Genomic DNA, 20,909 nt, shown 5'->3' on the forward strand with positions numbered 1-20,909 from the left:
TATTTTTTCAGGAAAGGTATTTATTTCTTACAGAACAAATATAAAAATTAACTGGACCAACTGTTCTTTTTCCTCCTCTCTTTTTGGCTTAGTTTTAAACAATCAGTTGTAACATTTCAGTTATGTTATTGATTTGTTTTACTTTTTTCACTTCTTACTTCTTTTAATTAAAGATCCATGTGCGTTTTCATAATATAATCTTAATCACATGTTCATGTCTAAAAGTTTATTCAGTAACATCTTTAATTTTTTTTTATAATAATATAAAACAACACTAGTTTCTTTATATCCAGTAGATGGCGATATTGCGATTTGTTTTTATTAATCTTGACGAAGAAGAAGCTCCGCGTCCCCAGTGAATGACGTCACTGTATTTCACATGTGCACCGTTTGCTTGCAACCAAAATATCTCGCTCGTTTGTAAACTAAAACAACTATTTAATTGTCCATCTTCAGACCTCAATATACCCCAGGAAAACCATGGCCGCCAGCTGTCGACGGCCTGAACACAGGGCTCCTCCGGATGTGGTAAGTGGGTCGGTTTATTCAGTTGTTTTAGCTGCTAGGCTAACAGGCTAACATGCTAACAGGCTGACATCAGCTGAACCATTTTGGATCTTTAAACGTGTTTTTAAATTGTCTTCAGCTAAATTAGGGCCGCATTAAACAAGCAAGTACAAAAGCTGTTTGCCATGTACAGACAAACTTTAGCAACAGTGGAGCTTCCAGACAGTGTCAGCGTTTTTACTGAGCGACGTGTTGATATTATTTACTTTCATCTTTGCAGTTCTACAATGAAGACGAAGCAAAGAAATACTCTCAGAAGTAAGTATCTGTCATGTTCACTGTGTGTCAGAGATGGAAGTACTGAACCGAAGTACCAAGAGTAAAACCTTAAGTTATGCAGAATTAACCATTTAAGGGTATTGTGTTATTATCATTATTATTGTAATAATGTGCATATTATGGAATTTAGTGTTACAGTGTGTGAAGGTGGGGCTTTGTATACTGCTTATAAATATAGTTATATATTTATGAATCAGGGATCAATTAAGTCTTTCTTCACCTAAATCTCTTCACAGCTCTCGAATGATTGAGATCCAGACCCAGATGTCAGAAAGAGCTGTAGAGCTTTTAAACCTGCCAGAGGACCAGCCCTGCTTCCTGCTAGATGTAGGGTGTGTAAATGACACAATGTTTACACTGCATGTCTGAGTTAGAAATATACCAACTTGTCTATTACCATAAATACAATCTCTGAGAAAATTTATTTAGCTGTATATATGTTTTTCTTTTTTGAGGTGCATCATATATATTTATTTTGAAATGTCTGGATAATCAATACATTGGGTTTAAACTTAAATTTTCATCTGCTAAAACACCTATGTTTGATGAGGTGAATTGTCTGACAGTGTTTGAGAAGTGTAAGACTAGTGGTAAAATTAGAGTAATACAGTAACTGTGTGTGTTTGGGATGTGAAGGACTCAAACTACTATCTGTCCTCTGTCTCTCAGGTGTGGCTCCGGTCTCAGTGGGGACTACCTGTCAGAGGAGGGACATTACTGGGTTGGAATCGACATCAGCACTGCAATGCTGGGTTAGTTTGAAACAGGAAGCAGGAGTTGGATAATACACCAATGTAACATCAATACTGGGATATAACACATAGTTAAATTACATTAACTTCTGAAATGGCTTTGTTTGTGAAACACAGTTAAAAGGAAATTTAATGTCCATTTATCAGTTTACAGTTTTTTTTAAGATGGCATTTGTTGGGTGGTGTTTTTGATTATTCCATATACACTGGTAGATCAATATATATGCCAAATATAAAAATATTATCATCATCTCTGTATATTTATTTGATGTTTTTACATAAACACATCTTAAATCAGAGCTTTCTCACACTATGACTGACTTTTTAATCAAATGACTATATAATTTCTCAAATATTTGGAGTTTATTTAAACATGCCTTTAGTTTAAAATCTGAGTAAGTTGCTGAGCATTTATCAAATATTTTGTGACAGATGTTGCACTAGACAGAGAGGTAGAAGGTGACCTTTTACTGGGGGACATGGGCCAGAGGATGCCTTTCCGACCCGGCACCTTTGATGGTTGCATTAGGTAAAAATCACAGGATTTTCCTTGGACTAATTGCAAATAAGTTCTGTATCTGTTTTTCCATTTACCTTCTGATTTTCTTCCCTGTCAGTATCTCTGCCTTACAGTGGCTCTGTAATGCTGACAAGAGGACACATAGTCCCCCAAAGAGACTCTATACCTTCTTTAGCACTCTGTATTCTTCTTTGGTAAGCTTTTATCAGTGTTTTTGATTACTCTGACAGAAATACAGCCAGATACAAGCTCTCTTCTAACTTCTGATGGCTCTGTCTTTCAGTCTAGAGGCTCCCGTGCCGTTTTCCAGTTTTATCCAGAGAACTCGGAGCAGGTGAAAAGAAAACACTGTGCATTATGGATGTAAAGTTATGTCCACATTCCCTCACTTACCCTCAGTCTGCTTCTTCCTTCTCTAAAGCTTGAACTGATCACGACGCAGGCCATGAAGGCAGGTTTCAGTGGAGGAATGGTTGTGGATTACCCCAACAGCAGCAAGGCAAAAAAGTCAGTATCCATCAGAAGCAGGGCTTTTATGTTGAGATGTTGATCTGTAGCCATCTGTAATAGATTCTGTCTTAACTGCCTGTGAAATTAGAAGCTGTGTATTTGCAACACAACTCTAACGAGGGCACACTGACTTTCATATTGACTTGACTTGATTTATCTTTTCTCACAAGCGCATACACTTTGTCTTGTTTGTTTCCAGGTTTTTTTTGTGTCTGTTTGCCGGAGTAACAGGAGTCCTTCCCAAAGTAAGAAACAGGAGTTTGCTTTGGATATTGTGGGTTGTTTGATTGGTTTTAGCTACAGTTTGGTAACTCTTTTTTCATTTCAGGGTTTGGGATCAGAAACTTCAGACAAAGATGTTCCACACCAGGTCCAGTATTCAGGACAGAGGTAAGGAGTAACACTGGAGACAGACACTGCGTATCTTAAATGGAGTCCTCTGAGTGAGCAGATTTTTGTGATAGTTTTATTAAACTGTTTACATGTATATAATTATTATTCATTGACATACACTTCTGATAAACTGTTCTTAATGGAATTAGATATTAGAAAAAATAACTACGACTTTTTTTAAACATCTTGTTTGTTTCCTGACATTATGAGAGTAAACAGGTCTTGGTGTTGATAAGTGCAGGTCCCATCATACCTGTTCTGATGAACCCAAAAGACCGAGAGAAATTAAACAAAGGGTCGTTGTCCTGCCTTGACTTGAAAGAACCCATCTGGCAGGTTTTCCTCCCTTTCACATACAGCAGTGATGTTTAAGATGTTTAACAGAGAGACTGGATTTTGTGAAACATAGTGTGTCAAAGCGAGAGGTTTGGATCCTGCTTGCCACAGAGAACAGGCTGCGTTTTGAATAAGCTAATCAGCTACTCTTTGTCTTTGTAAAGATGCCGTTTTAAGAACATGAAAGGAAAATCAGCGAAGAAGGGACGAGACTGGATCATGGAGAAGAAAGAGAGGAGGAGAAGACAGGGACGGTACGTACATGACTATGGTTCAAACTCTCAAACAGGACAAATAGTGGATTTAACATCCTGTGCTGAAATCTTCAGCCTCTGAAAACTACAATATGTTCAAGTTTAGCTTTTACTGAATCACCTTTGATTAGCTGTATTTTGTAACACTTACTGACGCCTCCTCTCTCTCTCTCTCTCTGCTGTGTATGTTGGCCTGCAGGGAGGTTCGAGCCGACACAAAATACACCGGACGTCAGAGAAGGCCTCATTTCTAGTTGTGACTCATGCAGCTGTGCCTTCATTAACTCTCATCTGTACCACCCCGCACGCAGTCACTTCCAGAGCTGCAGCGTGTTTGGACTCAGTTAATTTCTCAACACTGTAATCCAAGTCGATGAGATGCAGAAGTAAAATGATCTTACGGTCAGTCGCTTTTGGATTTGGTTGAGTGTTAGACCATTTGTTTCTCCCAAATGGTGGTGAGATCACACTCTCCATGGAAGTACGGAAACAGACTTGTACCGTCCCACTGATATGATACATAAAGCAGTGAAGATGCTGTTGGTATTGATTACACCAACAATGTCAAATGTATAAACATATTTCTTTTGTAAATTGACACATTGTTTTAACAACATACATGAATTTGTGACATAGCTATGTCAGAAAAAAATTACCAGAACTGTTATGGAAGCGAGATATTTAAATTTACACATACATTACATAGTGTATGCAAATGTGTATGATGACCCTGACAGTTGCATGTAAGGACAACTAAGTAAAATGTTAAAACATTTATGGAAATTTACTTTTCATTTGTTTGGTTGTTTATGTTGAAAATTATTCAGAAAAGAACAGTACATAATATGGATATAACATAAAGAAGGCATGATGCTAGTGGATATCGCATTTAAACGATTAAGCATTTTGTGGTGAAATAAAAAAAAAAATGGTTCTGTGAAAATATAAAAAAGAATAAAGCTCTTTTCTGCTTGGACAGTAATCTGCACCTCCACTGGCCGACAGAGGTCGCTGTGCGCTTTGGCAAAACACAAACCACCTGGGCGTTATCTCTGAACCTGGTCAATCGATAACCACATCCAGCCCAGTTTCAACGTCAACCTGTTAGCCTGACCTTTACAGAACAAATAAGAAAGTCAGGAAACAGGCTCATGCTTAAAAACGGCCAGTCCGTGTGGCTTGAAGAGGAAGTTTCGGGTGCGTAATGGGTTAACAGCGGAAGGCCTCGCCTCACCTTTCGTGCGCGTCACCCGGCTCTGTAAAGTGGTCCCACCATCACTCCAGCATCCAAACCAAAGAGGGGAAACCGCCGCCTCTCGCCTCTCGCCGCCGCCAGACGCGACTCCTCTGCTCCGTCGGTCTCACATCATCCTGTCGGTCTCCACCCTTCAGCTCCATCATCACACACGAACAGAAGACGACGGGAACTGAGGGAATAAGAGTGATTTACCGGCAAAACAGGAAACCATGAAGGATCGTATGCAAGAACTTAGACATGTAAGTTACTGTTTGCTTCTTTGAAATGGTCACCATCCACCTGTGGCGAGCAGGTGCTTCGCCAAGTGTTTGGTGATATGAAAGCGCAGAAAGCGCAGATCCCCGGAGCAGGATGCGCCGCTGGAGCAACAGTTGGGACTGAAATGTTGTTTCTCTGCCGAGAGCGGGCTCAGAAAGCTCCAAAGCTTTACATTTCGGCTGTGATGAGTGATTTCCAGTGGCTAAATCAGAAGTCAGCTTCTCATCTTCCCTATTAAAATGAATTTAGATTATTAAAAACATTGATGGAGTCTATTACACGGTGCACCGGGAGTGGGACAGACACTTTGTAGTTACTGTCAAATCAATATATGCTCATTATGTTTATAGTCACACAGGGAAAAATGCTTTTTTTCTAAATCTTTTCAGAATTACAATATGATAATTATCTAGAAAGTCGAAATACGAAGTCCACAGGCCTCCAAGAAGCGACACCTTCAAGTTTAGAGGTGTCGAAAAACGAACAAGAGCCAAACGATGCTGGTGATTCACAAGATCCTAGTGGATCCTAGTGGATCCTAGTGGATCCTAGTGGATCCACTAGGATCCACTAGGATCCACTAGGGGGTCATGGTTAACGGGCTGATGTATGTGCTCTTTTGTGCACCTAGATACCTAAATGTTATCTGTGCATACGGTGTGAGGTTTTTCTTTAGGGGCAGGTTACTGGAGCGCACATCCTCACTCGGCTCAGCAGCCTCTCTTAATATATCCGAGACCCACCCGCACCCAAAATGCGTGCAACTGCACCTGTGTGTGTGTGTGTGTGTGTGTGTGTGTGTGTGTGTGTGTGTGTGTGTGCGGGGTTTGATCGATCTGGCCAGCTATGACTGGAGTGGGAAATTGGTCCCTGCTCGCCCATTTCACCTTTTAAATGTCCGCCCTTTGCAAAAACCTTTGACCACCCACAACAAGCACAACGTGTCCGTCCAACGCAATAAAACCTTCAGATACGTGAATTTTCCATCCAGACAGTCGCCATGTTCAGGTACAAGAGTTATTATTGCTGCTCAGAGACATTTATGGTTAAATTGTGATACAATAAGCTCAAGAGATTTCACATAAGAGTATTGTCTTCCATAGGAATGCAGCTTCTGAATGTGTGTGTGTGTGTGTGTGTGTGTGTGTGTGTGTGTGTGTGTGTGTGTGTGTGTGTGTGTGTGTGTGTGTGTGTGCAGTGGCCTTTGTCAGGGCTGGGTAATTGGCAGTTAAGCTTAAGAGAGAGAGAGAGAGAGAGGAGGGGAAACAATTTACGGCTCCTCAGTTTTCTGTGAAGAAGTAGCTATGAATTGGCCTCCAGGGAGAAAACCCAGACCTGCCAACTCTCTCGCTGTGTGTGTGTGTGTGTGTGTGTGTGTGTCCATCCTGCCATGCTGCCTCCTCACTGTGCTGGAAGGAGGCTACAGTACAGTACAGTCCAGAGAGACGAAGACATAGTCAAAGTCTTCCTCACCAGCACCAGTGAGGACATCTCAACCAACGTTCAGCAAAGCCAGTCGCCATTGACAGAAATGAAACATTAGCTGCTGATTCCATTTTCTTTCATTATTTTGATCATATCTTTTGTGTCTGAGAAATGGTAGCTGGAGCGGCTCCAGCCAGACCAATTTAAACCAATCCGGACCAAATAAAATTGAACTAAATTGCAAGTCACAGACTGTTATTTCCCATCAGCACAGATTAATGTTGTTTTCCATTTACAGCCTCAAGTTAATGCCGCTGTTTGAATCTCAGGGCGGTGACGTCGTGGGTCTGTACAGAACAGTGCGTCAGTACAGTGTAGGATACGTGTGTGATTATAAAATGTATGAAGGCTCTGTGTCACATTGATGGGGGGGGGCATTATCTTCAGTACTGGTTATAGGTTCCCAGTACGTGAAGCAAAGTCATACCACACCTTTGACTTTGTTTTAATAGTTAGGCTGTTGACAAATCAACTTGAAACCAATTATTTCTGATAATATGTGATCTGTTCCACTTCCCCCTTTACTGAGGCATCATTTTTTACATTCAGGAGCACTGCATTTAGAAAACTGTTCCTGTGTGAAATCAGTTCTGCTTGAGTACAGCTGTATAGTAATATTCTCAAATGTGTCCTAGCTCGCCGTTCACAAATTACAAACATTAATCTGGAAAAGTAATCTGGGGATTTGTGGTTCGTGACAGGGACTATAACAAAATCAGAGAGTAGCCTTATTAAATGAAATCAATTCTGAGCAGTTTTCATTTTAGGAAGACTTGCCTCAGCTAAACGTTGTGTACAATAGTTGTTTGTGCAACACTTTTAATGTAACTACAGTTAATGTGTAGCAGGATTTGACAGGGTTCATTTTCATTTACAGTACGCAGCAGGCATGGTGGCATTAAAAAAAAGAAAGAAGAGAACTTTGCAGACTGCGCTGCTTCTGTGTGTTTTTTGTAGAGTCACCCTGCACGTTTACTCACCAATGTGCTCGTGTGTCATTTTGGCAGGAAATTGAGTTTTGCTCATATTCATGTGAGGGTGCAAGTTCTTCTCCAGCGTCGCCCATATGCACATAAAGCTACTTTATGAGCTCAACACCTGCCTACGGCTCTGCTCCTCCAATAGCTTGTTAGCCTGCTGCCTAAAGCTGCCAGTCTCCATAAGTACGATGGTTATACAGCCTCTCCGCTCACCTCACGTCACCTCGTCCCATCACTCCCAGTTGGCCCAGCAGCGATTTAGTGACAGATGGCGCAGATATGATGTGTTTGTCAGCCTACTTTGAGCTCTAAAACCTTAAGGGGAAACATGCTGATGAGGTTTTTATGGATTTCATACACCACAGGGGCGGTTATCAATCAAATGTGATTGTTTATCATTTGGCAGCAGTCAGTTATTTATTCAGGCTGCACCTGTAACAGGTCATTTCGCCTTCATATCTCCTCATTTCTGTCTGACATTTTATCAGCTACGACTTCTTTCTTCTGTGTGATCATTTGATTGACCATGTCTGCCTCTTTCCCTATCTCCCGCTCTTTAATAATAACCCTCTGTTTTCTTTCATCCTCCCCGTAATGGTGCGTTCCTCCATTATTGCTCTTTTCCTATCAGCGATTTATCAGATGGCTTCTGTTCCTCCTCTACATTTTTTTTCTCCCTTCCTTTTCACGCTCCTGTCTTCTCTGTGCAGCCTTGTTAGTCAGTGTTAGTATTGGTTCAAGCAGCTCTTTGTGCGTGTGCATTGCTGGGGTACTCACTGTCACTGCCTGTTTGGTGTGAGAGTGACACATTAACTAATAGGGTGTATGTGGAGCACCATCAGAGCCTGTGTGTGTCTTTTGACTTTCTTGTTTCTCCTTTTTTTTTATTTCCCATTTTCCCTCCTCCTCTGCTCACATCCACCCCCCCTTTTTTATTCCGCAGCTTTTTCATCTGTCCTTGATCATGACCTGATCTTGTCTGTTGATGCTACTTCAGCGATACAAACAACAGCAGGGAGGGAGGGAGCCATGTATTGTTGTAAACCCTCACAGTAAAGTAGCAGTAAAATGCATTGTCACCATGCCATATTGTCACTGTTAACCATGAGAAAGGCGCGCACACACACACACACACACACGCATTATTCATCAACACATTGAGGCTGCATAATTGCATTAATGAGCTATGAAATGAGTGTGACCATTCTGGCATTTCACCAGGGACTTGTCTGTCTTTCTAATGAGGTGACAGTTTCAGTGATATCCAATATCTGTTGGCTGCTAATAGTTATTTTTGAAATGTGTGAATTATAAATCAATTGAATCCTGCACTACACCATCCTCATCCATACCAGTTAGACATGAAAGAAGCACTCGTAAATGTTCACCTGCTTTTTTTCTTTGAGATGCTTTCTACCTGTGAGATTACCTGCAAATCGGTGATGTATCTTATCAGTGTACTTTTCATAATGTACGGATCCATTTTTACCGTGTAGTAAATGTATTTGCGTTGCTTGTTCTCATACTCATAAAGAGCAGCAGCTCCCGAGGCTCTAGATAATGGAGGCGCTAGTAATAAAGATGTTTCTGTAATCAAACCTTCCTGATCCGTTGTGGGAGAATTTGCTTCAGGTCATCTTCGTTACCATTGCTGAAATTGAATTTGTAGTGTGCTGACTTCTCATCATAATAATCATGTCACCTCATCTCATAAATCCGTTGCAGCAGAGTGGTTCTTTGGCAGATAGTTCCTATAATGGCAGATACTTGTTGGAGATTAAGGCCTTTAAACATAATACAATCAAACCATGTCATTGACCTCTTTAGCCCCCTAAGTAGCTCTGGCCCTCTTACTAAACAAGGTCTTGTTTAGTAAGGTTTAATGGGTACTAACAAGGACACTGCTCTACCTCCTGAACCGCAGCCAACATCACAGACCTTCTGTCTCAAAACTGCAGCTATGTGCAGAAATACAAAATAATCATCCTCCATCCTATAAAAGTTATGAAAAAGTCCATTTTGGCTCCAGTTTATTGTTCTGTTGTGTCCTTTCTCTTAGTTACATTCCCCTGATGGAAAAGCATCATAATTCCCATCAGCCATATGGTGAAACAACTGGTGCCGTTGTTTTTTTTGTTTTTTGTTGTTTTTTTTTTTGAGGGACAATTTCCTTTAAACAGTTCAATTAGGAGAGGCTAACTGAGAGAAAAGCGAAAGAGAATTTAAATTAATTATTGATTTTGTGTGGACAGAAGAAAAGAGAGTCATTCCAAGAGCTGCATAGGAAAACCCCCTAAATTTGGTGGTGCTGAAGGTTGAGGAGCCTCTTTCCACCTTTGTTTTCTGAGCATTTGGTTTCTTTGGGCCACACATCTAGTCCCACAGCTCTTTTATCGCTTGCTTTGCCTACAGTGATTTTTTTTCTCTACACGTCCTGTCATTCGTTGACATCCCTCTCTCTCTCTGTTACATTTTCCCCATATCTACAATATAATTGCGTTAGTGGCACATTGCTGCTGTCATAATCCTTCATGGTCAGCGAATTACCGAGTGAGGCGCTCTGGATATGTCCCGCAGTGAATAAGGGGAAAAGGGGGTGGGAGCCATGACATAAGCGTTGACAGCGCATCTCTTTTTCCCTATCTGTGATCTGTCATTAAAGTTCAGATGGAGCTGTATGACATTTTCTCTCCCACTCCTGCAATGCTGAACGCTGGTTGACTGCCCGCAGCTGCCCACACACATGGCCAGGGCAGGCAAGTTTGTGTATGAACATCTGTAACAAATGGAAAGTAAGCATCCACTACTTAGTCTAAAAAATTCACTTGTCGTCCCTGCAGCGTAAACACATATCCCTATGAGATTTGGCAGCTGCAGACATTTAGATTCTGGCCTGAAATTTTATTATCAGTGATTTGTGGGAAGACATTCAATTATTGCATTATAAGTGATTATTTAACCTTTCATTGTGTGGCAGTTTGTAAATTTGTATTTAGGCGTGTTGAAATGGCATCACTTTGATGATTACACTGTGAAAGGTCAGAAAGATGTGAGGGAAGCAGAGGGCAGAGAGGGATGAAAGCCTGGGAGGGGGAAGCAAGAGAGAGGGGATACAATCTGGGACATGATGAAGGGTGTGCATGAAAAACATTAAGAAGTTTGCACCTTTAGTCCAACCGTAATAAATATATATGTATATACAGTATGTGTATATATAAATTGAGAACACTTGATTTTTTCAGTAATAATGTCTTCATATCTTCATTATCTAATATCTTCATTGCTCAACATTTGACAGCATTTTTGCTATACTATGCTACTACAACAGTGTTTTACAAAATAACCAAAGCACAAAACAAATGTTTTTTATTTTGCATAAAACAAGAAGAATTAACCAACAATTCAGCAATGAGTCAAATTCAACTTATAATAATGTTTCCCATCAGACCCAAATAAACTTCTTTTCATCACTAAAGTGAACTTTGGAAGTGCTGCTTGCTGCTCCACAGCAAAGATTATTCTAGCCCCAATTCCAGCAGCGTTGAACTGATTGCCCATTGACATTTTCTGTATCATCCCTGTCCCCCTGGGGGACTTGTATGAGTTTGTGACGTAGTAAAGATGAAATATTCTGAAAATCACAGATTTGGAACGACCAACTTCTCTTGCTATGGCTGACAGGAACATCCTGCTGCCAGGGGTTTCAGTCACTTTAGAACGGCTCACCATCTTGCAAAGTAAATAAGTACGGAAATTGGCACCAGGTGCTAAATTAACGCCAATAATAGGGAGGTATCTTAAAGTGCTCAATTTTGATCAGGGTTCTTTAATAAATATCTCATTTAAGTTTTTTATACTGTGCTTCAGAATATATGTAACTACGGAAATATGCTTAAAATACTGCTATTTTACTCCTGTTTATATAAATACTTAAAAATAAAATTCTCTATGTAAGACAGACAACATAAAAAACATAATTTTGATAAATAAATGCTAACATAGTAAGAGGGGAAAAAAGAAAAGACAGATTGAAGGCGTGGGGAGGGAGAAGGAGACAAAGGTAACTGAGTCCATGTTGTGTGGGCCAGATGCTGTAATGATTCTGTAGTGAGGCTGAAATCTAGAGGAGGGAGAGTGAGAGAGAAAGAGGCGAGAGAATGATGGACAGGGAGAAAGAAAAAGGAAGATGATTAAAGGGGGAGGACATTGAGGAGGATTGTTAGGAAAAGACATTTTTGCACATACTCAGAGTTCATGGGAGTGCTTTATCTCTTCTTCTGCCCACATAATTCTTTGCTGTGTTGTATGTGTTGAGCCATGTTCGATGCAGCCAGTCTTTTAACCTTCACCAGATCAGTTTTTTTTCCACTGGAATGCAAAGCATCTGCACTTGGGATAAAATGAAATAGAAGACGTAAATAATCACAGCAAAATTTTTGCAGGTGCAAATACAGGGGAATTACAATCACAATGTAGGTAAAGCAGCCAAGAGGACTGTTATACAGTCCCCAAAAGTCCCAGGAGCAAAATAATAACTAGAGGCAATCATGCAGTCATCTGTGAAAAGCAAACACTACTGTTATCATTGGAAACTCACAATAAAAGAACAACAGCAATTTCCTGTGAGCTTACATTGTGATGACTCTTGAAGATACTTACAATCCCTCATTTCATGTGAACTGACAGATGTGACTTTGACTTTAGATTTTTGATGTTGAAACAAACTGCTTAAGGGACAGTTTGACTATCTACACTCAATCTCTAATTCTTCTGATTGGACCATGGAAAAAAAACACAAATAAGTTGAGTTTTTTCAACTGGAGAGGTTCAGAAACACAAGGCACTCAGCAAAGCAAGAGCGGTGATCTGGTTTAGACTTTGCTGCATCAATGTGCTGTGCTGAAGTGAAGTGCCTAAAACAGGGCAAAGTGTTTATTGCAACTGTTGGCTGCAGGTGTCAAACTCAGATGTCTTGGCAAAACACAAAATGGGTTTTCTTCTCTGAGTTTGCTACCACAATTAGTTGTGCTCTAATTGAGGGCATAAATATGTGCACACAACAGCAAAGCTGGTCCAGAAAATACATAATAGCACATACAGTGGCAAGAAGTATGTGAACCTTTTAGAATTTCGTGGTTTTCTGCATTAATTTAACAAAAAAAATCAGATATTTCATGTCTTTATTGTTTATATAGCCAGTTCCAATGATGCCTTCAAATCTTTGGCTGTCTCTTGGGGTTCCACTAGCATTATGAGCTTGTTATTTTTGTTCTCGATAAAGATCAGAATTTTTTTGTGTTATTACTTAAGGCGCATTGTATTTGTTAATACTCTTAACTTAGATGAAGATTAGATCACATATTATGACAAATTAATGCAGAAAACCCTGAAATTACAAAAGGTTCACATACTTTTTCTTGCCACTGTATAAAAACAGCTGTAATTCCTATGCAGTTCATTTGATAAGATAAAACTGACAGTCTGCACAGCATGACTGTTTCATTTCAAATCTACTGCGGTGGCATACAGTGTGAAAATGATGAAAATTGTCTCAATGTTCAAATGCGAATTAACCTGACTGTAGAATAAAACTGAAGAAAATCACCTTCCTCTTCGAGTTTGCATCTACCATAAAACGTGTCAAACCTTTGAATAACATTAAAATGCTCTTATTTTTTCCGGTAGTTACAAAACGATTATGGAGAGACGGATAATACAGATGTTAATGTTTTCTCAGGCACAACGTCATTCTGTGGACACTTAAGATGTGATGTGCTGACGCAGTGTGGAAGGCAGGAAGGAGATGTAGGAAAATGGGGAAGAGAACAGTGAGAGAGAGAAACCAGTTCTTGAGAAAAATGTCTGAGAGGACAGACTTCATCAAGAGATGACAAGGCAACTGGCACAAATCTAAGTGAGAGGAATGTAGAGCCACTACATCGTGGCTCTATCGCAGCAATATCATGTGAACCCACTCAAACTATATTTAATCAAACAAATCTGGAATCATCACATATTTGGAAAATAGAATAATTTTGTTTAAAACAATTAAACAGTTTCCTAATTTGAGAGCTTATATTGAACTGTCATGACAACAGTATGGTGAGAGTCGTTTTATTGGTGGGAGACTTAGTTTGGAACAAAACTCCTCACATGGCATTTTTAATAACAGTTTGGTGTTGGTATGGTGGATTTGAGGTGCACTTCGGGTGCTCTAGAAGCAGAGAGAACAGAGGCGGCGGCGGCAGCAGGATGCAGGGGAGGAGGAGAAGGAGGGAGTCAAGTCAGAATGAGAAGCAGCGGTGTGCTCTGCCTCTACAGAGAGAGAGAAGCTCCTGCACAGAGGGGTGGGCTTTGGTCTGGTTTGACTTTAAGTGGTCAGGAGGGGAGAAGACTGAGCAGTGAACCCCAAACCTCCTACTCCCACCCAGATCTAAGCAGCCCACTGAGCGACAAAGAGGCTGGAGGGTGGCCTTTGGTACTCTGCTCTTGACTTGGATCTAAATGTACACACACAGCAGATTCTCTGAGCCAAACACACATGCACACTACAGCACATATACAACAGATGGTAAACACACACAGAGAGAACAAGACCTACACAAGTTGGTCCCCATTAGATCATAATCCTTCAAGGCACTTTGCCTCTGGGGCTCACACTCGGGTGAAAGACCCCAGCAGGGACAGTGGCCTTATTATTAGATTAGAGAATTGTTCAAGGCACCATGCCAGCAGGGAGTCACTCCATTAAGACAAAGGCACTGCCTGAACATCCACTGTAACATGAGGAGGAGGAAACACAGTCTAAGAGTAAGGCAGCAAGAGATCAAACAGATCAACGTACAGCTACAGAGAAAAGATGAGGAGAAACAGGGAAACGCAGAAAAATACAGAAAGTTGTCAAAGTGCAACGGCATGTGCAAAGAGAGGATGCAGAGAGTGTGTCGATGTACAAGTAGGCAGGTTAAATGGAGCTGGAGAGATTAAAGTATGCTCGCAAGTCTGTGTGCACTTAGACCCTTCATGGTTTTATTAGTACAGGAGAGCTGAGCAGTGAGAGACAGTTGAAGTTAAGATGGAAACCCATGTGGGCAGTACTTTATTGTCCTTTTGTGTTTCCATATTTCAGCAGATCTGTTTCCTGCATCTTTGTATTACAGCCAATTCAAGCAGCTTCCTGCAGTCCCATTAGAAATGACTCATAAAAGTGTGTGTCAGCTGCACAGAGAAATATTGAACACATAACCAGCTTTATTATTATAATGCAGCTAGGTAAGATTCAATATGGACGTGTGCTCACAAGTAAAGACACACACACACACACACTATTATTCTATCAATGTGAGGAAATGTTTTGGCACAATGCATTCCTCATTCCCTAAACCTAATCATCACAACTAAAGAACCCAAACCTGGGTCTAAGTCTAAAGCCAAGTCTTAATCCTCAAACAGTCCATTGACAGGGTTCAAAAAAGTGAAAACTGTCCTCACTGTCAAAATGTCCTCACTTCAGTGATCAAAAATTTAAATAGAACCTCACTCTGCTGGCCACACATTGAGTCCAGTAATTATTGTAAACTTGAAACAAATTGGACGTCTGTTATTTAAGCTATTTCTCTCCAAATTTAATTGATATACTGTTTAAATTCTTTTGTAATGATTTGAGGAAGACATTTCTATTCATCTTGACCATACTGTTGTGGAAACAGGAATCGCTAAATATTACTACCACTGAACCTGGGCAAATAAGACCAGAAGGTGGGTTAGGGTTTTCCGAGATCAGAAGACAAAGGAAACTGAAAAGTGAGTGCTTTATCAGGGACGAGGCAATAGGGGAGAGAACCCAAATGAAGATAATCAAAGCCAGGCGGGGCGATGCAGTGTTGAGTTTAATATAAATAATAATCACTAGGCTTAGAGGTAAACAGGCATGATACAGATATGGATATGGTAGGTAAGAAACGGGTCCAGAACAAACAAAAAGACACAGGGAACATGCAGGTTGGCAAAAACCAGCGTCCACAGCAGGAGAGACACACATTGGAACATGATGATCTGGAAAATAACTGGAGAAAAAGGGCTGGTGTACAGCACACAACAAAACCGAGTACATCCCTGAGCACATGAAAAATGAAATCAGTTGTCCTAATTTGGAAAACAGAAATGCTGACTGTAATGAGTGCTCCATATTTAACTGCAGCAAACCCTTTGTCACATTCGCTGTTGTTCTGCTTTTTTTCTGTTTTCTGTAATATTTCTCAGTGTTTCTCAACTTTAGGATTTTCATAAGTTGTTCTGTTGGGCTCATGTCAGGCCACACACTGTACAGGCTCATGTCATAGATTGAATGTTTTTCTTCATTAAAAGCTCTTATGGGACTTTTTTTTACAACGTTGAAACATTTTCACATTGTAAAATGCCTTTTCCTGTAAAGCTTCTTGAGACTGAGAGTCATTTCTTTCACTCAGCATTTGAGTTACTTGCAACTTCCATTCATGGTATCATCCATAAATATCTATGAATCTATGAACAAATACATCTCTGGTGTTCATCTGGGGAGTGGCCCACCCATCCACCCTGATCTTCTCCCTGTGCTGCCTTTGCTGCTCTTATAACTCCTCTTATAGCCAGAGCCATTCTCCCTGCTTCTCAAGCATTTGGGACATTCACCACCCACACACCCAGACATCTATAGTCTATAAACACACAGGAAACAGCTGACAGTAAAACCAGGGAAATTAATTTTCACTTACATTTTCTGAATGAAGACTCATACACCAAGTGACTTTGTTATGAATGAATGTATTGGTCACAATAAGAATCAGTGAAAGCAGTAGAAGCTACAATGTTTCTATAAACTCATAATAACCTTTCATTATAACTGTTTTCCGTCACATTATGGCTGTCAAAAAAACATGACAACGACGCAGCAAAACCACAAACCAACACTCCAACGTCACTGAGAGATTGCCCTGCTGGTCGATTGACTGAACGACTGTCACTGTGAATGGAAGAGGAGGACACAATGTAGAGCTATCGGGACAGGATAATTAAAGAACCGGGGAGCAGTGTGTGGGTGATGAGAGGACACAGGAAGTGATAGATTGAACCAAAAGACAACAAGCCAAATAATTCAGCTCCTTTCACATTGCTGTTCTCGCTCTTCTCTGACAACAACACCAGAAACAATCTTCAGAGAAAATCAACAACTCTTCAGTTTTGATTCAGGGCATTAGGGTGAATTTCAGCAGCTGCAGTCAGCTGGAAATAAATAATGTGGTCAATTTCTCCATGTCCACTAGCCGATCAATGCACTGCTGCTAATAACTTGCTAATATCAAAACAGATCAATACTTTAATCTAACATATGTATGGTAGCAAGAAAAAGTATGTGAACCATACATTTCTATGTATTTCCCTGTATCTTTTGGGAACAACCATAAAAATCTCATAGTGCTAGTGGAAAAGGTATATGATAATTAACTGGTTGAAACCTTAACCAGGTTCTTCCTGTAACTGTGGATCAGACCTGCACATTGTTCAGGAGGCCTGGACACCCTGCTAGTTCAATGTTTTACCTACTGTGGAATCATGAACACAGATGTTAGCCATTTCCAATGATGCCTTCAAATCGTTGGCTGTCACTCTGGGTTTTTTATTGTATGACAAATTAATGCAGAAAACCATGAAATTTCAAAAGGTGGTGGTTTGCCTTCAACAAGTGAGCCATAGAATGGGCCTGCTGGTCACAGGTCCAAGAGCTTGATGGCCTTTGAGCTAAAGTCTCTTTTAACATTTTTAGTTGGGAATGCAATAAAAGGACTACAGCGAGTCTTATTCTTACAGTAGAGGGACTTGAAAACCTTTTAAATGTCTATGCACAAGTTCAGACTCTCATAATTCGTCCATGGAGTTGTTATAGATGTATTGTATGAAGGGCAAGCAGCCAGAGGTCACTGCTCTTCCAATCTCATGTAATGAGAAAGTTTTTCCTGCTTCCGGGCTCCTGGTTCCTATATAATACCAGCACGTCAGTATCTCTGTCCAGATGGAACTGACTGCCCACACACGAGGATGGCATAAAAATAGTATCTTGATACAACTCTTGGCGTTTCTTAAATATTAATTGTTCCTAATGGCTCCAGTAGTTGTTGAAATATAGAGAACACTAAAAATATGGTATCTTAGTTTTACAGCTGTTTCTTTCAAAAGGAATTCTGTAGCAAGTCCCATTTTGTTTTGTGTAAGAAAGGGTCTGTTTGAGTTGGAGGTAGGCTGAAGATTTGAGCTTTTCTTCTTTGAGCTTTTCTCCTTGAGCTTTATTCCTTCACAACACCAGGTGCAGCAAAGAAAGTATCTGTCATGTGCACAACTTAGAATTCATTTTCTGATGTTCAGAAATATTAAGGAGTCATTTCAGTCAGGGTAAGATTGAAACTGCAGCCCTTCTTTACAGCATTGATAAGCAAATGGATCTCATAAGCTGCTAATGGGGAATTGAATTAGTTTGACAGTGGCTTGATGAATGAGATCAAGCCACATGAGATTCCTGCTAATGTAGTATAATGGCTAATATGGGATTAGAAAAGAACATCAAAAGGAAAGTTTGTGAAGTTTTGTCGAACAGACTGTGAATATCAGAATTTAATCGTTTTAAGAAATTACAACACATGCTTAATTTACTGAGATACTTTCTGTTGTAAATATATAATTTCAGTAAACAACTGCAAGCAACTGTTGTTGTAGTTGTTTAGTGCTGCTCTTTGCCCTAAGTCTTGATCTATCTTTTTGTTTGCTTCCTACAGTATGGATTTAATGAACTAAGTTGTTTATTTATCTGTACATGTGTATTTGTATGCAAGTGTGTGTAAAAGCCAAGATTTTCTTTGCCCCCAGGTTCTAATTCAATAATAACTTGCTAATCACTCGACCTGTGGTTCTAATTACAAGTGTCGTTAAGTGCTCCTTGTTTCTAATCAGCTGATGGGTGGAGAGGTGCAGGGAGCGTTAATACTGTTCCATTTAACCTCAAATTATGCAAAGACACAACCTTACATGGTCCACCCCAGTTGGGACCAGTGTCATCAAAATGCACACACATTTTACAGTTCCTCTTCAGTGGACGTGTTTATTCATTTATTTTGTAGCTGTTTCAAATAGCTCCTAATTGTTTGTGTTTGTGCAGGGGAAGGAGACGACAGAGGAGGAAGATGAAGTCGCTGTGGGAATGGAGAAAGGCTTTATGGACGAATTCTTTGAACAGGTTTGTTTCTCTAACAACCCTGATTTTCTGTCTCTGTCAGTCACTATCACCTCCATTCACCCATTAGGAGATGAATAAGTTGCCAACTTAAATTATATACAACGATCTCCCTGGATATCATGTCTCTTCTAATACTGAACCTAATTGTGTTGTTTTTCAGAGCGCTGTAATCAATCTCATGCCACTTCTCTTCTCTGGGGAGCATTTCTATGATTTATAGCTGTTGATGTTGTTGCTGGTGTGGCATCGGTCGTTATGTATTTGATTTCATTTCAAAAGACCTTTATTGATTCAAAAACACCACAATGCTCATCTTTGAATAACAACATCAGTGATTTCACTTATTTCTTTCTAGTATTTCCTATTGTGCATGTCAAAAAAATCCACCAAGCCTGTGTAAAGCAGCATCATGTTGTGTGCACGCTGTGCACATGTGCTGGGTACACAAACATCATGAAACGTCATGGCTCTCACAGGAGGCATCTGCAATGCCTTTTTAATGGGCCTGCAACATATATCTCCCACAGTGAGTAGTTTGAATGTATAAAGCAGAAGAGTTCAGCTCAATAACAAGAAGGTTCAGGGAAACTTCATATCTTGATTATAATCCATATTTATTTTTATTTATCATGTCAGTCATCTTCCAGCACTGCTACATTTCTTATGTTTTATGAGCTAGCCCCTCACCAACACCTGGGTGTATCAGTTTACATACAGCGTGGCTTAACTTTGAAGTCTTTAAATCATAATTGCAAATGCTTCTACAAAGGTGGGTTGTCTGAGGTTGAATGCCACTTGGCAACGTTTGTGAGTTACTAAAGAGGTCTAACAATCAGCACTTTGATATGTGAGTTTTCAAAGCCATGTGAGACAAAAAAAACGCAGGTGGTTAAATCATCTGTGACCGAGCTGCAGGTGCATCTGCCAAAAATCCTGTAAAGATATTTAAAGCATCAGTGTGAACAGATTCAAAAATCATGACAACACAGGGAAAGTACAGACGAGCATCAACAACAAGAAGCAGTCATCCCTTACTGTAACCAACTAAAAAGCAAATAGCGGTACAGGCAGGCAGAGAAGTCATTTTAAATTCACATGCCCCATTCAGCATCAATCAGATATGACCATGACCACTCATTTAAGCAACTGAGCAGCACATAAATAGACGGGGCGCTCATTCATTCTGCTCAGCAGTGCTTTCATACAGCTACAACCACCGCCTGCTTCTCTGCAGTTTAGTCCCATCCCCGTCCCCCACCTCCTCCTACATTAGCATTTAGATTTCTCCATTCTGTACGAGTTCATGTAAATGTAGCTGTTCTGTGTCTCACAATGTGCCCGGTGTTTGTGAGCTGAGTGATGAGCCTGTGCTTACACCTGTGGAGCTGTCTTTTGGAGCGAGGCCAGAGTCATGCACCGCTAAACCACAGTATGCCCTATTAGAATAAATAGTGTAACTTAATATTTTACAGAAACGTTTTGATATTTATCTCTATCCATTGAGCCAATTAGCCAGCCATTTAGTAGTCACCTATTATAATAGATATTGTAAAGGAAACAGGACAGAGAGCAGCTAAATGTCCTCATAGGAAATTTAATCTGTCCAAAGTGTGCTTGATCAACCTTCTCAATTAGTTATGTGTCAAGATGGAGGTGACTGGTAAGCATCCTCATTAGGTGCCCAAACTACCTAAATTGGCTTCTCCTAATGGAAACAGCTGTGATACCAGAAGTATAATTAACTAGCAGCATTATGGAATGGAAACTTTCACTTAACTTTTAACTTAATTAAATTAAATTCAATTTCATTTGTATGGTGCTAAATCATAACAGAAGTCTCAAGTCACTTTGGGACAATATTAGCAATATTCCTTACGTGGAAAAAGGCAGTTCTAGATATTTCTTTTATGTATGATGTAAAGGAGATTTTCTGGTCAAAAATGACTATTTTTTCATAGATAAATATAGCTGCATAGCAATGGAAATTTATAGATCCTATCCTAATAATATTGCCTAGGGGGACATATATATAGAGTAAAAACAATCGTCCCAAG

The 20,909-nt window shown here is 40.1% G+C and overlaps 2 protein-coding genes across 5 annotated transcripts in view; both read left to right on the top strand.

The window, feature by feature from the left end:
• Window positions 1–351: 351 nt before the first annotated feature.
• Window positions 352–4,398, top strand: bud23 (BUD23 rRNA methyltransferase and ribosome maturation factor). Its single transcript, XM_026364161.1, has 12 exons — window positions 352–528; window positions 788–825; window positions 1,083–1,178; window positions 1,516–1,598; window positions 2,031–2,127; window positions 2,216–2,312; window positions 2,402–2,452; window positions 2,540–2,625; window positions 2,828–2,873; window positions 2,957–3,018; window positions 3,522–3,611; window positions 3,811–4,398. Exons 1-12 carry the CDS (start codon window positions 481–483, stop codon window positions 3,863–3,865), a joined length of 849 nt encoding a protein of 282 aa, XP_026219946.1. The 5' UTR covers window positions 352–480; the 3' UTR covers window positions 3,866–4,398.
• A 349-nt stretch (window positions 4,399–4,747) lies between these two features.
• stx1a (syntaxin 1A (brain)) overlaps window positions 4,748–20,909 on the top strand; it is a 48,316-nt gene continuing 32,154 nt past the window's right edge. For all 4 annotated transcript variants that reach the window (XR_003297411.1, XM_026339302.1, XM_026339312.1 and 1 more), the window contains exons 1-2: window positions 4,748–5,108; window positions 18,778–18,855. Coding sequence is in view for 3 of the 4 variants with exons in the window: in XM_026339302.1 (XP_026195087.1) it covers window positions 5,079–5,108; window positions 18,778–18,855 (108 nt within the window). In the remaining variant the exon portion in view is untranslated. The remainder of the gene's footprint in view (window positions 5,109–18,777; window positions 18,856–20,909) is intronic.

This window comes from Anabas testudineus, chromosome 13 (genome assembly GCF_900324465.2).
Source record: "Anabas testudineus chromosome 13, fAnaTes1.2, whole genome shotgun sequence".
Classification (NCBI taxonomy): domain Eukaryota; kingdom Metazoa; phylum Chordata; class Actinopteri; order Anabantiformes; family Anabantidae; genus Anabas; species Anabas testudineus.

Excerpts from the sequence above, each read along its gene's own strand:
- bud23 (XM_026364161.1), top strand. The coding sequence starts at position 481 with ATGGCCGCCAGCTGTCGACGGCCTGAACACAGGGCTCCTCCGGATGTG. Across the intron at positions 2,453-2,539 it reads ATCCAGAGAACTCGGAGCAG|CTTGAACTGATCACGACGCA; the intron begins GTGAAAAGAAAA and ends CCTTCTCTAAAG. Across the intron at positions 3,019-3,521 it reads GTCCAGTATTCAGGACAGAG|ATGCCGTTTTAAGAACATGA; the intron begins GTAAGGAGTAAC and ends GTCTTTGTAAAG.